This window comes from Heloderma suspectum, chromosome 1 (assembly GCF_057233095.1).
Source record: "Heloderma suspectum isolate Gila_16-S chromosome 1, 16-S_ref, whole genome shotgun sequence".
NCBI classification, from domain to species: Eukaryota; Metazoa; Chordata; class Lepidosauria; order Squamata; family Helodermatidae; genus Heloderma; species Heloderma suspectum.
Window position 1 is genome coordinate 165,987,024 of NC_139458.1, and position 18,616 is coordinate 166,005,639.

At 40.0% G+C, this 18,616-nt stretch overlaps 1 protein-coding gene across 1 annotated transcript in view; it reads right to left on the reverse strand.

The window, feature by feature from the left end:
* The window catches only part of LRP1B (LDL receptor related protein 1B), a 1,474,154-nt gene that overhangs the window by 202,860 nt on the left and 1,252,678 nt on the right, over positions 1-18,616 (reverse strand). The window contains exons 54-58 of the mRNA XM_084809602.1: positions 17,589-17,711; positions 9,841-9,981; positions 8,245-8,432; positions 3,016-3,199; positions 2,083-2,168 (exon numbers count right to left, since the gene is read on the reverse strand). Coding sequence (XP_084665728.1) covers positions 2,083-2,168; positions 3,016-3,199; positions 8,245-8,432; positions 9,841-9,981; positions 17,589-17,711 — 722 coding nt within the window. The remainder of the gene's footprint in view (positions 1-2,082; positions 2,169-3,015; positions 3,200-8,244; positions 8,433-9,840; positions 9,982-17,588; positions 17,712-18,616) is intronic.

Consider the following 18,616-nt stretch of genomic DNA (forward strand, 5'->3'; position numbering starts at 1 on the left):
TCCAAGCCTGGCTTGACAGAACTTTGCAGCATCTCTTGCAACATCTATTATCAACATTCTGAAATTATTTTTCCCCTATGGCATACAATTGGAGTTGAACTCAAGGTACAGCGGTACTGTGGAATAATAATGAGTGAATAATAATGAGCAAAAGTAAGCAAATCTGTTCCTCTCTAGAAATTTCCCAAAGGTGGAATATCCTATCAGAATCAATACAAATTATCCACAGAGGTAGAAAGAGGAATATAAGAAGTCTTTACAGAATTAGAAAGGCTGGTTATTATAAACAAACAATTATATTAATCCTCTCTGGACTGTAAAGAAGGCTGATGGAAAATCTTGGAAATCTTCAAACAATCACAGAATTTTTAATACATCCTGGTCCAATGGTTGTGCATATTAGGTTAGATCCAGGTTAGTCATATTGAGAGTGATGTAAGTCCCATTGATTTTAATGACTCTACACTAACTATGAATAAGTCCAGATCCAACACATTGTGTCCCAATTGAAAACATGTTAGTAGGAAGAACTTATGATTCCAGAAGGTATGTTAAAAATTGATTTTGGTTCTGTCCTGTGTAAGAGAATGTGATCAGTAGAAGCTAACACTGGGATAGATCATTACAGTGCAGCCCTAACTGTCCATTACTAATGGCTAGAAGGGGTTAGGATGTAATGGAGAAAAGTTCCACAGTGTGTGTAGGGGGCACTGCACTTGGGTGGGTGATAGCAGGTGGAAAGCCTCAAGATGAGTTGTTTCATGGGTGATCCAGGGACATGGTGCTAGCAGGTTTGGATCCACTGGATAGCCCTGAGGATCCCAAGCCTTGGGTCCTATAGCTATGCCAGCCTGGAACTTACATAGCAAAAACAACAAACAAAAAAGAAGGAAAAAACACCTCCCCCATGTTATACTCTGCCCAGTGCAAGTTGCCAAGGCTTGAGATGTGGCAGTTGACCCACTTCCGTACTCATCCCCAGCCTCACTCTGGACTGCTTTGCCTATCACACTTGGGTCCCATAGAAATTATGGGATAATTTATCCATGAATTTGCTTAATTCCCATTGATGTTAATGAAAACTAAGTGAAAATAAGTTAGCCTGAATGGATCCAACCCATTTACTTTTGCAAGGATACAGTAGACTAGGATGAGAACACCTCAAAGCTATTACAATACTCCTACTTGGTACCATAAGGAAATGGTAAGGATATTGCAAGAAATAATTCAGGCAGCAGAAGTGCTGATTTAAGTGGATGACATTTTAGTGGCAACTAACACTGAATATCAACATGCGGAAATTATCCAGAAACCTAATAGAGGCAAGTCTGATGTTAAGATGAAAATAAAGCTCAAACTGGGAAATCTCAGATGACATTTCTCGGAATTAGCATTGGGTAAAAGGGTAAGACAATAAAGCAACTTTTAATATCTCACATCCATCATATCAAATGTTTGTGAGGCAATTTCAGAAACTTACAGGATTTGGAAACATTGTATCTATGAGCAAGCCAAGCTAGCTATTCTCCCTAACCAAAGTGAAAGCATATAGGGGAAATCAGGGAGTCAGTGTGTCCCCATAGTTTCCTGAGTTTCAGTATTCCCTTAATATGCAGAAGTCAAAAGTGACAGTGTAGTCAGTTAAAATGTTTTAGGGCACATTCCTATGCACGTTCAGATAGAAAGAAGTCATACAACTCATAGGACTGCACCCTTACTCAGTTAATTTAGTTAGTCAATTTGACTGACTAAACGTTTCAGCCCTAATAGAAACATTGCTATTTATCAATTAATTCTAATAGAATTGAGTCACAGTAACTTAAAGAACAACTTCCAGCATTAAAAAAAAGACACAAAGAGATAATCATGTTAAGGAACTGCAAGATGCCTCCATTCTTCCAAGTCACATACGTCCATAGAAAAATTAGGGCACTGATCCTGGAGTAAGTTACAAACATGATATCTCATTGATTTTAATAGGGCTACCTCTGCATCTTCATAGGACTGGGATCCTTGTGATCATAATTTATTCTAAATAATGGTAAGTATCAGATTTAACTTAGATGATATTTACAACTATACCTGTTTCAATGAAGTATAGTTGGATCCATCGGTACTGATTTTTCTTATGTCATGATGATCAGCCAGAATTAAAAACGGTTCCTCATCTAAATATAGGAAAACGAAAAAAATATATTACGCTAGCTTTTAAGTTAATTTATGGAACTTCAGGAACACAAATAGTGAAAAAAAATGCCACATGCTGTGTGAACAGTGTTATGGATGAAAGAAACATTAAAAGCATAATATTTCAAGTAAGATCAATGATGCGTCATAAACTGAACAAGGGATTCAATTAGCATCTCTTTCAGAGTACTTTAATTTAGCCTTTGTGATAGAGGAAATTTATTAGCACTCTCAATAATTTCTATTCCAAAATGAATTTAAACACCGCTACTCAGTATGGCTTAAAAGGAACAAATAGGTGATAAGTAACAGATGAGATGACATTAAAGATGGGAGAAATTCAAATTGTGAGACAGTTCAAATTAATGCATGCTACATTTTTCAGCTAGTAGTGACCTGAGTAGTTCTAAAAAAAAAAAGTGTATCTTATACATTAATACATATTTTAACTTTCTTATACCTGTGGAATATACTTGGGAACTGCTGTACATTAAACAATACACTTTCATCCAACCCCAGGGCTGTGTAATAGATTTTTAGAGACTTAGAGGCAGCTCTGGACTGCTCAAATGGCATGAAGAATGGAGGCATTTCCATCCTCACTCCTGGCCTATTCCTTCCAGTGCAATGCATACACTACAGATTTCAAACGTAGTTTTGTTTGTGGAACAGTTTCAGGCCCTAATCTTGCTAAAATTAGGCATGACGAAGTCACATTGAAACCAAATGAATGAGTCACAACAACTGAAGTCCCACTGCTTTCAATGGGGCTTAAATTATGCTTAATTGGATTGGGGCCTTAATACCTCTCCAGATGAACAGTGATACCTGAAAGAGATTTGCAGCCATGTTGATTATTAGGTTGTACTTCATAGCCATCTGCACACAAACATTTGTAGGTTCCATATGTATTGATGCATTGCTGGCTGCATGGAAAGCCAGAGGAACATTCATCAATGTCTACACATGTCTTGCCATCATCCTTCATATGAAAGCCAGGCCAACATTTACACTAGAAGGAAAAATAAAGCAAATTACACATCAAACATACTAAGGCTGCAATTCTATACCCATGTACCTGACAGAAAGGCTAGTGTTGTTCCCACCCCCACTCCCTCAGGCATGGTATCAGTTTGTTCAAAATGCTTTTTAAGATCCAGGAATCCAAGTAACACAGCATCGAACCCTCACTTTAAAAAGAAAATCTCACTGCAACATGCAAAGTCCCAAGCTAAGCCCTTTTTTTGTCACATATTCTGGCAACATTTCACAATAATAGAATTTACATAGTCTTTTAAATCCTTGCAGCACTTCATAGTTGAAGTCTGTTTGCAAAGATGTATTAATGCAAATGAGGATAAGAATGGAACTGGAATTTCTATTGCCGCCATACATCTTTAAAGCATGGTTGATAGCATGTATGTATTGCCTTATTTGCTAAAAAGCCATCAAGGCCAGGAGAGCACACTTTCCAGCAGAGGAGCGGTGGGTGAGACGAGGGCATTTAATAGTTCCATTGCCTGATACTTTTCCTTTCCAAAACGTTCTCATCCAGCTGGTTTTCCCATCCAGCTGGTTTTCCCAGCAGGACTTCCTTATTTGTGTTGCATGTTTCCATAACAAATTCAGGTCTACAACCTTCCCTACTATGTGAAGAAGAGGGAGCAAGGGATAGTATCCTAAACTGCCACTGTGCTCCTGCTCATTTTGTTGCACCAGCAGGAACCCTCCTTAGTGCAACAGGGAGTTAGCACTTTGTAAAGGAATCCTGGAAATAAGCAGAAACACTGATTTCTGGATTGGGACAGAACTGCGGAGTTTCTTTCTGTGAGCTCTGATGCCCTGCCCCATTCCAGGCATGAACATTTCTGATTCCTTTACAAAACTCTAGCTTCCTATTTTGCCAGTGGTGGGTCCTCCTGGTGTTGGGACAACACAGAATACCTGTCCAAGGTTTTGAAGATTAGGGATGGCTGAGGAGTCTGGCTAGGGGCTTGAGCTCAGTGGATTACCACCAGCTTGGCCCCTCAGACTCTGCAAACACTGAGTCAGGCAACTCTGGCAGGTCCCACTGCTCCACCAAAATGGTGGCTCGGACATTTCCATAACAGCCGATTTTGTGTAAATGGCAGCCATAAAGAGGCCAATTTATACAGCATTACAGGCATAAATGGTATATTTAGACCATTTATGTCTGTAAGGTTGCGTGAACGGGCCTCTTTACGGTTCCCATTTACGCAAAATTGGCCTTTACGGAAAAGGCCAAGCTGCCATTTTGTGCACAATGGCAGCTCGGTGGAGGATCAGGACACCATGTACCACTTGCTGGGTGCCCATGGACCGCCTGGTGGCTTGACATGTGCAGCGAGCAAGGTTGAGTGGCCAGGGGGCACGTGGCACGGACAGGGGTGAGTTCACCCATCGCTATTGAAGATACACATTGGAGGTAGAATGTGTGGTTCCATGTATTTCATTTAATTCATATATAGCCCCTTTCCCAGATAAACATCTTCCACAAGTGCAAATTCACTTAAAACACAGGGGCAGGGAAACGTTTTTAGTCCAAGGGCCAAATTCTAATCTGAGAAAGGTCTCAGGGGGTGCATTCCATCTGTGGAAGGGGACAAAGGTGAAGTAGGCATGGCCAAATGTGATTCTGCATATATTTTGGGGGTGCGCCTGGATCAATCTTTGTCACTGGAGGCCCACATGACCTCATTGGCCCGGAGTGCCCATTACCAACTTTAGTTGGTGGGCTAATTATGCCTATTCCTAAATAAGGACCGCCTAGACATGGTGAACCATGCACTGGTAACTTCACTACTGTAATGTGCTCCATGTGCGGCTGTTGTTGTGCCTGATTTGGAAGCTGGAGCTAGTGCATAATGCAGCAGCTGGGGTGCTCACTGGGATGCCCAGCTATGTTCACATAACACCTGTGTAAAGAACTGCACTGGCTGCCTATTAGCTACCGAGCCATGTTCAAGGTCATGTTGACATACAAAGTCTCAAACAACTTGGGAACAGGATAGCTAGCAGACCACCTTTCCCTATATATACACCCAGCTGACATTTAAGATCTTCAGGGGAGGCCTTGCTGGTTGCTCTGCGACCAGCAGACTATCACCACAAAATATCTTGAAGGGGGGCCTTCTTGGTGGCGGCACCCACCCTATGGAAAACCATTCCCTGGGAGGCAGAAAATGTGGAATGTTTCAAACTCTCCTGAAAATGCATTTGTTCACCCAGGCTTTCTCTGGCTTGTAATTAATTGCAGTTAATTATGTGCTGCTCATTTTACTGTTTCTTATATTGTTTTATATTTTATTGTAGTTGGAATTGTTTTTAATAGTGTTTTTAATTGTGATCTTTAATGTTTATATGTGAACTGCTTAGAGATTTTATTATATTAAGCAGTACATAAGCATTACTAATAAATAACAACACTCAGAAGTGAACATGAGCACCATGTCTACTCAGAAGTAAGCAGGACAAGCCTCTGCTTGTTTACTGAGAAGCAAGCAGGAATGAATCACTCAGCTTCATTTTCAAATAGCATCCCTAATACCAAGCCTCTGCATGTCTAATCAAAAGTAAGAAGGACAGGCTTTTGCAGGACATGCCTCAGAAGTCATCAGGACCAAATTATTCAGCAGCTTCCTCTCGGGCAGGGATTTTTTTTCTCCCAGCTAGGCCCTGAGAAAGGCAGCTTTTTGAGCACTCAGCAGGGGAAACCTCTTTCTTCCATCAGCTGCTGATGAGAGATAAGAGCTTTTCCCGGCAGGGAGGGGGGGCAAGGTTAGGGGAAGAAGCTGGTGGGCCAGATGGGGAACCCCTGCAGGTAGTGTTTGGCTCATGGGATGTGCATTTCCCATTCCTCTAACAGACTATTGAAGTGGTAGGGAAAATGTTATATGGTGAAGACTTATTCTCTTAAAGTAGGGATGATTTCTGAAATTATCCCCATTTGAATTTTTCTTCAATCTGCTATTCTTTAATTTTTTATTTCTAGATATTGTATCACTCCACATGTACAGTTTGCAGCAGTTTTCAGTTTGTGCATTTTTTTTCTCTAGAGGTTACTGATGCACACCAGCACACCAATGCGGTGCAAATTTAGGCATACTTATGCCCATTGCTTTCAATGGCCTTAAGCATATGTAACCTTGCCTAAATCACAGCGGAAAAGGGAGTCTGCTTATCTACGATTATGCACAGGAAACCTCACCTGCAAGGGGAGGGAGCGGGGAGAGATACACACTGAAAACTGTGGCAAAGTGCACATGCACCTGTTGCTGAAGTGATTTGAGACACTACCTAGCTTAAGCTTGGAAGACAGGCAGAGAGGTATGTTAAGCAGGGTGGAAATTGGAAACCATGGAACACAGTGGACAAAATTCATATCCCTTTTTGGATATGGTACTAAATAAGTATATACTTGAGACATAACATTGAGCAGGCACTAAGTAAGTACCTATCTCAGAGCTCTTGAAGGCTAAAGGTCCTATCTCTTTTGGAGTATGGTCATAATAGGAAGGAACCCTTACAGGCATCCTAACAGCTGATAGGTAAGTTGCAGGTTCCTCCCTGGCACCCTCCAATCCAATTATTTGTATATGCTTTTACTGAAATAAAAAGGGGTTGCATTATCATCTTCTGCACTCTCATCCCAACCGATAGAAATGTGATTAGTTCTTTGATCTGAAAGCATACATACATGTTGATTGATGGTGGAGGAGAAAATCAATGGGGCAGCAGCACAATTGTGGAATTAACCCTTCCCCCCAAGACAGGCTCATCAAACTCAGTCTTGATGATAATTTAGGTGTGTATGTGTGTATATATATAGTTCTGTCTGTCACACATTCAGCTAATTAGCCTGTACTATTTTTTATATTTTTGGCTGCTGACTTCTTTCTTTTTTTCTTTCTTTTTTTTACATGATTTCGTATTTCAGTAGTTTTATGGTTGTTTTCATTGTAAACTGCTTTGAGTCCTTTCTGGGAAAATGATGGGAGATTAAAGATGAAACATAAAATAGTGAACGCACAAGAAATTATTTTTAAGACGATTGACATATTAGCCCAATATATCGTCACGTATTTTCTCTATTGCTTCCCCAATGTCATTGTTTCACTTTTCCCAGTACCATCAAAAACTTTAGTTCATGCCCTTAGGTCATAAACTAAGCATCGGTTTGTTGTGAATATTTATCATTCTCTGCTCTGATCAAAAGAAAAACATATTATAACTTTTAGATACATTTCACTTTCCACAATCTTCAGCTTATTTTGCTTCCCACAAAAACATTCTTTTTTTTCTGAGACATAAAAAGCAAAATGTAGTATTTGCCTTAGAATTTTACTAACCCTATATTATTATGCACGGATAACAAAGGTTGGTGTCTACGAGATATACTCTTTTGATATGACTATCTCTTCACAATAAAGTGTTAAATTGAAGTTTATTGAATTTCTATTCAATAAACTTCTATTCCAAGCTGAAACCAATAAAGTTGTGGCCAGTTATTTAACCCAACCAAGGCTCTGTCCTGTTTGGTCCCCCCCTACATGCACACTTTTTTTCCTACCCTTCTACAGATGGGCCAGCTATGCTTTCCACGGTGGCTGTGATAGAGGGGAAATCTTTACTCACATTTTCCCCTCCACAGGTCATAACTGAGACTATTGACTCAGTGGGTGGGGTTGGGGAATCTGCAATATTCTATGGACCCTTCAATTTCCACCCAGGGACGAGGGACCATGGATTACTCAGTTAATGTTTTAATATAATTTTATTGCTTTTATTTTAATGTATTTTTGTTTTATTTGAATTGGTGTACATTGCCTTGTGGAGAGGTGATATATAAATATTGTTAAATAAATCAATCAATAAATTAAATAAATCAATTTTTGTTAACCGCCCAGAGAGCTTCGCCTATTGGGCAGTATAGAAATGAAATAAATAGAAATGAAATAAATAAATAAACAACAACAATAATTAATAATTAATTGAACTCTGTTTATATGTACTGTTTTACACACCAGGACTACCAACCTTGTACCCAACAGGAAGATCCTGACAATCTTGAGAACAGCCACTGACTTTCTTACTCAAACATTCATTAATATGGCAGTTTCTCTCATCAGATCCATCAGCACAATCTTGTTTATTATCACAAACATCTTCTTGGGGAATACACTTTCCATTTTTGCACATAAAAAAGGAACTGTTGCATGACTGTTCTAAAAATAAGAAACAAGGGGGGGAAAGGACACAAATGGAATGCAAGGAACATGTCAAGAAGTGTCAGGTTTTAAATTGTGAGCTGCATCTTAATTTATGAACAGGTCATAAACCTGTGGAAACTCAATCACAGTCCTTTCATATTATGTTTACAGTGCAATCCAGCAGTATGTGCATCTATGGATTGCACAAACAATCAGTATGATATAACAATGATTATTCATAAATACATTGTTGGTTTGCTTCAATAAAGAAATATGCCTATATGTCCTTTCATCACCTCCCACATAGGTATAGCCAAAATCCATTCCTGTGCACAAGCCCTGAATCTAATCCATAGATTCTTAACATGACTTACCCACTCAAAGGGCTCAGGTTGTGTAACAATATTCTAATTATTCTTTGCTAACCTAGGTCACCAAATGCCCGTTTCAATTTCAAAACGGTTTACATCTTCAACGAGGTGTGTGTGTGTGTGTGTGGATATATAATCAACAGTTAGATAGATAACTTTAAAACACTTTACCTGATATCAATATTGCAAATAAAGCTTCAGTAGGAATCACTAATACTAATTAACATGTGTAAATTAAGCTGTATTCTCATTGGTAGATTTAACCTGTGAAACATCTAGATAGAGCCTCAGCATTTTTCTGGCTAGAAAGGGGTGTGTGTGTGTGTGTGTGTGTGTGTGTTGGGCAACTAAATATATTTTTGATTTTAATTTATAGCACGTATTGAGCCAATATCAGAAAATGATGGAATAGAGTCAGTGAGATGCACAAGGCTACTACATAATGTGAATTATATTTTGGGGGCAGATCAACTTTTCCATGAAATAGAGTGATCTGACACAGCAAGGGAAATCAGCAATGTGCGTACATCTAATATGCAACAGGATTATGTATGCTGCTTTGGATTACTTGGAAGAAAAAAGGCGGGATATAAATGCAATAAATAAATAAAAATAATAAATAAACACTCATGGTGCACTGCATTTGTTCTCCTAACCAGCATTCTCCTGTTAAGCTGTTGTGAGAACTGCCTTCCCCTGCCAACCATTCCTTCTCCAATAGTGCCAAATATTTTGGCCACTGCACGTAATGGTCTTTGGATCAGGGCTAGTAAGTTTTCAAGGTATGGACTGAGGGAGGAAGAGATGACATGCCAAAGTAGGAGCACAGAGAGATGATGCTGTGGGAAGGACACGCCACACATATGGGTAAGAGGAGTTAGATGATTTATAGCTATTCTTCTTTTGCTCTCTCAGTACTTCATGCCCTGCATAGTTTGTCAGTATTCCACAAATCACAAACATTTTTATGAATACTACATTATTCTTTAAATACAACTGTAAATTATTTTTAAAGTAAAAGGAAAATTGCCCAAATATTTAAAAACCTGAACCTGCACTTCTGCATTTTATGTTAATTGGAGCTTCATCAGAATGATCTGGACAATCAAAATCTCCATCACATTGCCACTGAGAATTTAGGAGACATCTTCCATCAGCACAACTGAATTCTCCAGGACTACAGTGACGATACCCTAAAAATAGAGTGACCAAAAATGCATACTGTTTACCTCTGAAATTTAGCACGTATGTGGTTTAATCTAATTCCACCCTTTTTATAAACATTTGCCACTTATCTTTATGTACAGGGCCTGAACCATAAAATATTACAGAGTTCTATGCAGATCCCCCTCCCCTCTGCCCAGTCATAATTAGGCACCAAGCTACCACAACCAGCCCTCTTGCTGTGCTTCTTCGGGTGACACTTCTGTGGCTGTGAGTAGTTTAGTTTCAAAAACCTTCAGCAAGGGACTGCAGGGTCACAGCACCCTATTCCATGACTGGAAACAGCTGAAAGTACTCTGGCTAGTGATGTCGGAGAAATCCACAACAGATTCATATGAGAAAGGATTTCTGTAAATCAGACCTGCGGATTCTGCAACAGACCAGCTTTTTCTGAATCGTGCAGATTCTGTGGACTTCCGGACTGGTTTTTTATGGGGCGCGGGGGGGGGGGATTTGCACAAGTGTGCATTTGCAAGCAAACAAACTCCTCCTTCAAAAAAACCTGATTCTGTCAATGAGCGAATGACAGAACGAAAGATGCCTGACAATCTGTGAAACGCGGACAGAACAGATTTAACAAAATCCATACATCCCTGTCTCTGACCAAGCAGATCAGCCTCCATCCAAGGAGTAGGGTACACAGGGTTTGCAGACCCTGGGCAAGGACTATGGAATTAGATAATCCCAGCCATAGCAACAATTACAGAAGTGGCAGCAGTAGTTGCTGGACCTCAGACATAATGTTGGGGTGGGGGGATATGCATGGGTAGGCCATGCCTGGACAGCACAGTTCTGTTGTAGACTGGGCTCACATGACTTAAAATTCTTTCATCTAGTATTTATATGCAGAATTCTAAACCTATACACTCTGCACTTATCAGGTAAGAGTGCTAGCTTTACAGTTCTCAACTAATGTATTTTTCTGCGGTGCGCTAATCTGAAAGATTGTGATCTGGCCAAATCATGCCATAAGTATTATTGCTCAATTATGATTTGATCCTGAAACCACCACCAGCCCTCAGATATGGAAATCCAGCACTCCATCAACTGTACAGAATCCTCCCTCTGTTCATTCCTTGCCTCCAGTTATATCCCTCAAATTTCATGGACAATGTGAAACACATCTTTTCTATAGCAGCCTTTCCCAACCTGGTGCCCTCCAGGTGTGTTATATTGCAACCTGTTCCAGCCAGCACAGCCAATGGCCATGCTGTCTGGGGATTATGAGAGCTCTTGCCCAATACATATAGAGGGCACCAGGTTGGGGAAGGCTGCTCTATAGCAATATATAACCACTTATTTATAAATGATCGTACTATGACTGGCCTCAAATTGAAGATATCAAAGAGATCAAACCTCTGATGAATATTATAAATAAATCTACAATTTTAAGACATACACAAAGAAGAGGTTTTGCTCTGAAAAGGCAATGATTTCTTAGAGGAATATTAGCAATGTTCCTTAGAGGAAAGAGAAATGTAATACTGATTATTTCACTTTCTTCAACTGATTCTATGGAGATGTTGATGGAGATGTGTGATGGAGATGTTGCCTTTCAGTAGATGGGGACAGAGCACTGGAACTTCAAAGACACCTCTCTGTATTCAAGACTAAGCCTCTCATAAGACTCCATGTATAGTTTGAAATGAATTAATGTACTGATGCCTTAAAACAAAGTTATATATTATTTAAAATTATAATTAGAAAAAGCAAAAGCTAACGGAGTTATTTAATAAGGTTATGCTGTTTAATTTTGAGATTAATTTTCTCTTTCATGAGGCAGTCAAGGCTGGTATAGAAGAACTCAAACAGGGGAAGCTGACAGGTACAAAATTTGTATCATATACTTCAGCAACATATTATTTGGCACCTCCTATATGTAACAGCGGAATCCAATAACTTTATGCTTTTCTAAAGTCATCTGTGTATAAATGTTTGCATTAACCAAAGCTTTGTAGTCCATTGTTGCTGCATTCATATGTATACCTGCAAATGTGTTGGTATTAGAAGTGTAGAAGTGTAGAAGTGAAAAACAGATAGGCCCAAAGATGTAAAACACAACATAGCCAGCTTGTTTTAGTCAATTCAACATATTCCTGATCCTGAAAGGAACATCATTCCTGAATTATGAGGTTTGCTAGCTCCTGCTCTATACTAGCGATTAGTCTGAAATAGACTAATATGTTAATCATATTAGAACCTCCCCTAGTAGGAGTAGACAAGATATCCTTGAGTCAAATCTAGATATACAAATATTATGATTAAATAGAATTCCATGTTAGTCCTCACTCTCTGTGTTTAGATTAATCTTAATCTAATTCCTCAGCTCCTTCATGGAGCTGCTATTTGAATTAAGGGAGTGAGTTCAGATTTAAATGGCATTCAAGTAAGTTTCTTACAAGCCCTTTTTTGCACATTCGAAAATGTGTTCCTACTACAGGTATATTATTGGAAACAGGACAGTGCCCCTTTCAAGTGAGACTGTGGCTGGCAGCCTTAAAGCTTTGGCTTAAGATGTATACCTTTAAAATGGCTGAGGGGTTGCTACCATAACTTCCTGATGGTAGCTATAGCGCATGGATGAAGTCAGTTGCCCAAAATTTTTTTGCATTGGGTTTCTTCAAATGGGATCCGACTCTCTGTTAACCCTGATACAGCAAAGACCTTGAGACATTTATTTTCATGCATCACAACTTTCTCACCCTTTTCCTAAGGCACTTTCTATGAAAACCTTTTTCAGTTAGCTTCCTATTTTAGGAACCTGCATGTAGTTGAATACCATAGTGGCCAGATCTAATGTGTTACCTTCTCAAATGTTCTGGGGAATATATATTGGTATTCCCCTGTCCTTGAGAGTTTGTCCTCTTAATAATCAGGATTCAGGAGGTGGAATCAGTATCTGTTCTGTATTTTTTTATGCTGGAGCTCAAAAGCAAATGTTGGTTGCTTTACTGGCCAAGCCACCAGGAAGATCAGCTCAATTTTACATCAGGGTTCCACTGTGAGAACTCATCAATGCTGGGAGTGATGTTCATAGTAAGATGAATGGGAATGGCTTGGGGCAGTGGTGCACAAGCTGCAGCCTTTGGTCTCTTCCTGTGTACACCCCCTGAAGGCAGCAGGATCCCATCCACTTTACCCACAGCCCAGCTGATCAGCAGGAAAAAACACACTATTATTCCCTGGCTTCTGAGATCACACTTTTGCCACTACTAGTATTTGCAGAGAAAGAAACAGCAATCACAGGAGGTGTCTTGATATTAACCTTGGTCCCAGCAGTAAGGTGATCTCCTATCCCAAATATAAGAGGGGGACTGAGAGTACTGTCATCTAGGGCAGTCTCTCCAGGAGGATCCCCAAATTCAGTGTGTAGTATGGCCAAGGTCCAAACTCCGAGAAAAACAGAAAGGAGGTGAAGCAACCTGAGACTGAGTGGAATGTCAGTAGAGTGAGCGCCTGCATGGGAACAGCGATGCACCAGAGAGGTCCTGATTCTGTGACCACTCTCCAAAGTAGAGCTTATAATTTGGACATCCTTGGAGGAGGGATAATCCAATAGATTTGATTTTTTTCCCTAATAACAGTATCAGTGACAGAAGATGTGGCAGAGGAGGAAGCAAGGAATCAAAAGAGATTGCTGGGCCAGGATATTGGGTCTTAGGCACAATAATCACAACCAAAGCAATGGTAGTGCCAAGGTGACTGGTAAGGAAGAAATTGGTACCAAAGGTAGCAACATCTACACCCTATTGTTCAGCTCAGAAGATCTACAGCTGGCAGCTGGCCACTTAGATTTTGCCTTTTTAGGTTTCTGCAGCTCAAAGGACCTTCCTAGAAGGACAAGTATGTACTGACATGCTTGATCCCAGGCTTGGTAGTGAGAGTATTGGTGGTGCGAAGGAACTGGGTGGTACCGAAGCCCTTGATTCAGAGTGAACTACACAATAGAGCTGATAAATCAAATTGCACAGGGCCAGTTGCTTAATTTCCCTGTTCTGACAGTCCTTGTCTATGTCATATCAAAAACTAGCAAACAAAGCAGTTACTGTCCCTTAGTATTATCCCCCACACACTCCAGTCCTTGTCAATGGTGCAGAAATAAGCCTATATGCAGTCTTGCCCTGTCAATTTCCTTGTATGTTTCCTACTCCACTTTGGTACTCCCATTGACAGCTGCAACATACAAGGACATTGACAAGGGAAGACTACACTTATCAGACAGGGGAAAGTGTGATCTTGTGCACTTGTGAAAGAATGGAAAATAATAATAATAATTTTAAAGTTGCATACTCCCAAATTACCCTTTAGATGATGATGATGATGATGGAGAAGAAGAAGAAGAAGAAGAAGAAGAAGAAGAAGAAGAAGAAGAGGCAAATAAGTGATTGTCCCTCTAAAGTGCTGTTTGGGCAGTGGTGAAGGAGCAGTCACTGGCAAGAGAGGCTGGGGGTGACACTGGTGAGATCATGAATAGTGGCAAGAGCCAGATTAAGGCCTTGATGGGTTCTGAGGCTAGGGGTTTGTAGTGGGCCTCCTAATCTGCACCCAGTATTTAACCCACACATGACATTTGTGCATTCACATGCAGTCAAAGAAACCTATTTTATGTACAACAATGCAATAACATTTTTTGGCTGCATACAATCTTGTGAAAGCTTTCTATGGCAACAAAAGACTAATACTTCATCTATGGTAGAGAACTCAAATACAAACACAAGCTTCCCCTTTTACAACCTACAGTCATAGGAAACAAACACACATAGGAACTTTCACAATCTTACAAACACACACTCACTCAAGAGACACAGACTGACTCACTGATTCATTCATACACAATAGCCAAATAGGACAGGAGACACATAGAACCAGGGCTGGTCCAGGACATCTGGATGCCTGAGGAGGACCAGCAAATGACTCCCATTCCTCACTGGATAGTTTTGGGCCAGCCACTATTTCTATGGGAGGCGGCAGCTGACTGGCATACTGGGCAGGGGAAGACCTCTGCCAACACTAATAGCTGAGACAGTGAAACATTCACAAAGAGTGAGTGAGTCAAAACTATTTCATTTTCCCCATGTGCACTCACACACAGCTTCCTGAGGTGGGATGGTAAAGCTGACTGGCCAAGGAAAGACCCAAACTGGTTGGCAGAATGGTAGGATGTAGTGGGCTAGCCAGAGAATATTCTTAAGGTGGAGCAGCTGAGTCCAGAGGGAACAAAAAGTCAGTAAAAAGAGCACAGTCTCTACATGCCTACTCGTAGAAATAAATCCCCATGCTAAAATCTCCCAGTAACATATATCCTGTACCCTCTTTACCTTGGACTAAAGCCCATTTAGCTCAATGGGACTTACTTCTCTGAGTAGATATGTAGAGGTTTACACTGTTACTAAGCTGTTCCCCTAACCCAAATTTACACACTCCCCCCCCAACTACATTTCTCTAAAAATACCAAACCTAGCAGCAGACTAGATAACACTGGACTACACTGCAGTGGTGTCATATGCTACTCTCCCTCCCAGCAATATGGGTATAACAAGATTGGACTATTTTATAGAGCTTTAGTGACCCATAATCAGCCACCAGGCTACCCATCCCTCATATACACACACTATGGGTATAGTGGCAGACTTTATTTACATTGTCAGGATGATTTTTTAAAAGTTTATGAAAGCATTAAAAAAAAACACACCTGTTTTTTCACGAAATAAGACCTGACCTAGAAAGAGCATCAGCTTTCATTCTTGCTACCTGTTTGTTTGGGCTAGATATGCTTACTGCTACACTAAACGTCTGAATTTTTCAATTGTTTTCTATGGGCAGCAATCACTATTCCACAAGGGTAGACCAAAAAAAGGGGAGGGTGTCAAAACGAACCAGGAAGTCCTTTCTGCAGAGAAGTGGTCACTCCATGCTAGCCAAATGCTAATCACACTTCACAGCTGTCTCTTCACTCGCGAAACACACGCGAAAGCAGGCTCATTTCTCTCACAGTGATTGCACAGAATTCAATTGTGCCTGAACATTTTGTAGCGTGCCTCAGAATATACAAGGGCTAGAGATCTGCTCTTTTTTAATTTGAAAGCTGGAAATCTGGGCTAGCTAGTGGGTCCCCTGTGAGTGGGCTGGCGGCTACAATGAAAACTGCACTTATAATACATTAGGCCTTCATTTTTTCTCACAATATGGGTTATAGCGTACAAGTGGAACCTTCAGCAAAAAGTAGCAATGTATTGCTACTTGTATTGCTAGGAGCGGCAATGGCTGCTCCTCGGCCACCCTGGTTTTTCGTGTTTCTCTTCCCTCAATATTTAGTTAGTGTTCTATGGCCACTGAGAAAGTTATTTTTCTTTTCCACCATCAGAAGCTTTTCCCCCCTAAAGATTTGTTGTTAGACTTCTGCAAACCTTGGGGTTTCCCCAAGCCTGCTAATACCACCCTCTCATGCATGGATAGTGCCATTTTGGCAACATAAGGACTGGTATTCAGAAAACATTCTTCACCAGTATATATGATCATCACATACAGTGATTATAGGTTCTATGTAAATAGATCTAGCACCACATTTTAGTTGCTATTTAGAATGGTTCAATATATATTTTCTGGGCATAGATTTTCCAAAAACAGAAAATTGGGATTTATCCATTTAGATTACACTAAAAGACTATCTGGCAGAAGGTGCAATACCACGATATAAGAAGTGGGCGAGTGAGATCCAAGAATGAAGCTGGTGTTCTGTTATGAATATGATCTCCATGATACTGAGAGCTTATGCTATCTACTTAGCAGAAGGTCTGATTTACTAATCTTGTCATTTGATCATAGGAGCTATCTTTTTAATTGCATGCCAGCTGCAGCTGAGTGCTGGCACTTTTTCTCTTGTGCCCATTTTTATCACCGGTTTGGTGATAAAAATGAGATTTCCCCAAACATACAACTGCGTAAGAAATAATAACTGAAAATTCTGAGAATATAAGACTCTTTCACTATGTAGGAATCTGAGAAGACTGAAATTCAAATGCTCTGTGGTCTTCTACTGTCAATAAGAAACAGACTAAAATGAGGAAGAAAAACCAGTAAAAATAAGAGTACATCTGAAACATTATATTACGAAATGGTTTATCTTACAGGGAATGCAACAATTTCTTAAACATTGCAAAAAACATGCTTTCATAAATAATCACTTGTATTTTGGTTTCAGGAACTCTTGATGCGGTGGTGATGCCTACATGCCAATTATGTATATGCAGATATTCAACTAAAAGCCGTTACATAGTTAAAGGCAATTAAATAACAGGACCCAGATTCAGATATTCCTTATTATTTTAATGTCCAGAAAAAAGAAAAAAAAACTAGTTCAGTCCCAGCATACATAGGTCTTAGCTCATTCTAGGGAAACCTAGAGACTTATTCTTTATTGTTGTAACACATTATGAAAACATGTTATTTAGCATGACATTTAAAATAAACCTTCAAGACATTATTTGAATAATTTTCTTACAATTTTCTTTTCAATCTGTTTTACTTTTAAAAGCCAACATCTAAATTAATAACTACAGATTTAAGTTATACTTGCCACATTCTAGTGGTTCATCGGACCCATCTCCACAGTCATCATCGTGATCACATACAAATTGCTTAGGAATGCAGAGTTTATTGTGGCATGTAAAAGTATTTTCATCACAAGTATTATTAGGTGCTATGGAAAAGAATGTAAGGGGGGAATGAAGATCTCAGAAAAAATGTATCACAGATATATTTTCTATATTTGAACAATTCAACCAGCAACTTAAAAAGAAAAATCCCAAGAATGGTATTCAATTAACACCTGCCACTGATGGAATAGAGAGCGCAGGACAGGAAGGCCTGGCATGCTATGGTCCATGGGGTCACGAAGAGTCGGACACGACTGAACGACTGAACAACAACAACTGATGGAATGGTTTCAAGAACAGCATGGAGATGGGGGAGATGATTCACTCCATGCATATGCAGCCCTTGTGCACCCTCAAAATCTGGTCCGGAGGATTGGGGGACCCTCCAGAGCAGATTTTGGGGGATGCAAGGAGCTCGGAGTAAGTCCCACTGTGTGAGTCAAAGTCCCCAAGAGCTGCTTCATGAGTCCACAATACAAGAATACCTAGCCACCTATCTGTAATACTTTTCATTCAGATTTTAATATTTTTATTGCATGATTTCAGTACAAGACTAGAAGTGGCAGCTTGAGCAGAAAGCTTTTCCTTTAAAGAAAGTTATGCACAAGATGCAATATCAGATACAAGAACATCATGTAAGCAGCACCGCTGAGAAGCTGGAATACACATGATTTTCTTTAGACGCCCAAAGACATAACAATGAAGTTTCTGTATTACTCTGCTTCCCAAGTTCCCGAATAGCAATCAAATATTTGTCTCAAGATATAACTCAAACCATTAGGGATTACATGATGAGGGGCTATAGCTCAGTGGCAGATCCCTGGCATCTCCTGGTAGGGTAGGAAGAACCTCTGCCTCAAAACCTGGAAAACTGCTGCCAGTCAGTGTCGACACTACTGGGCTAGATGGACCAATGGTCTGACACAGTATAAGGCAGCGTCCTATGCTC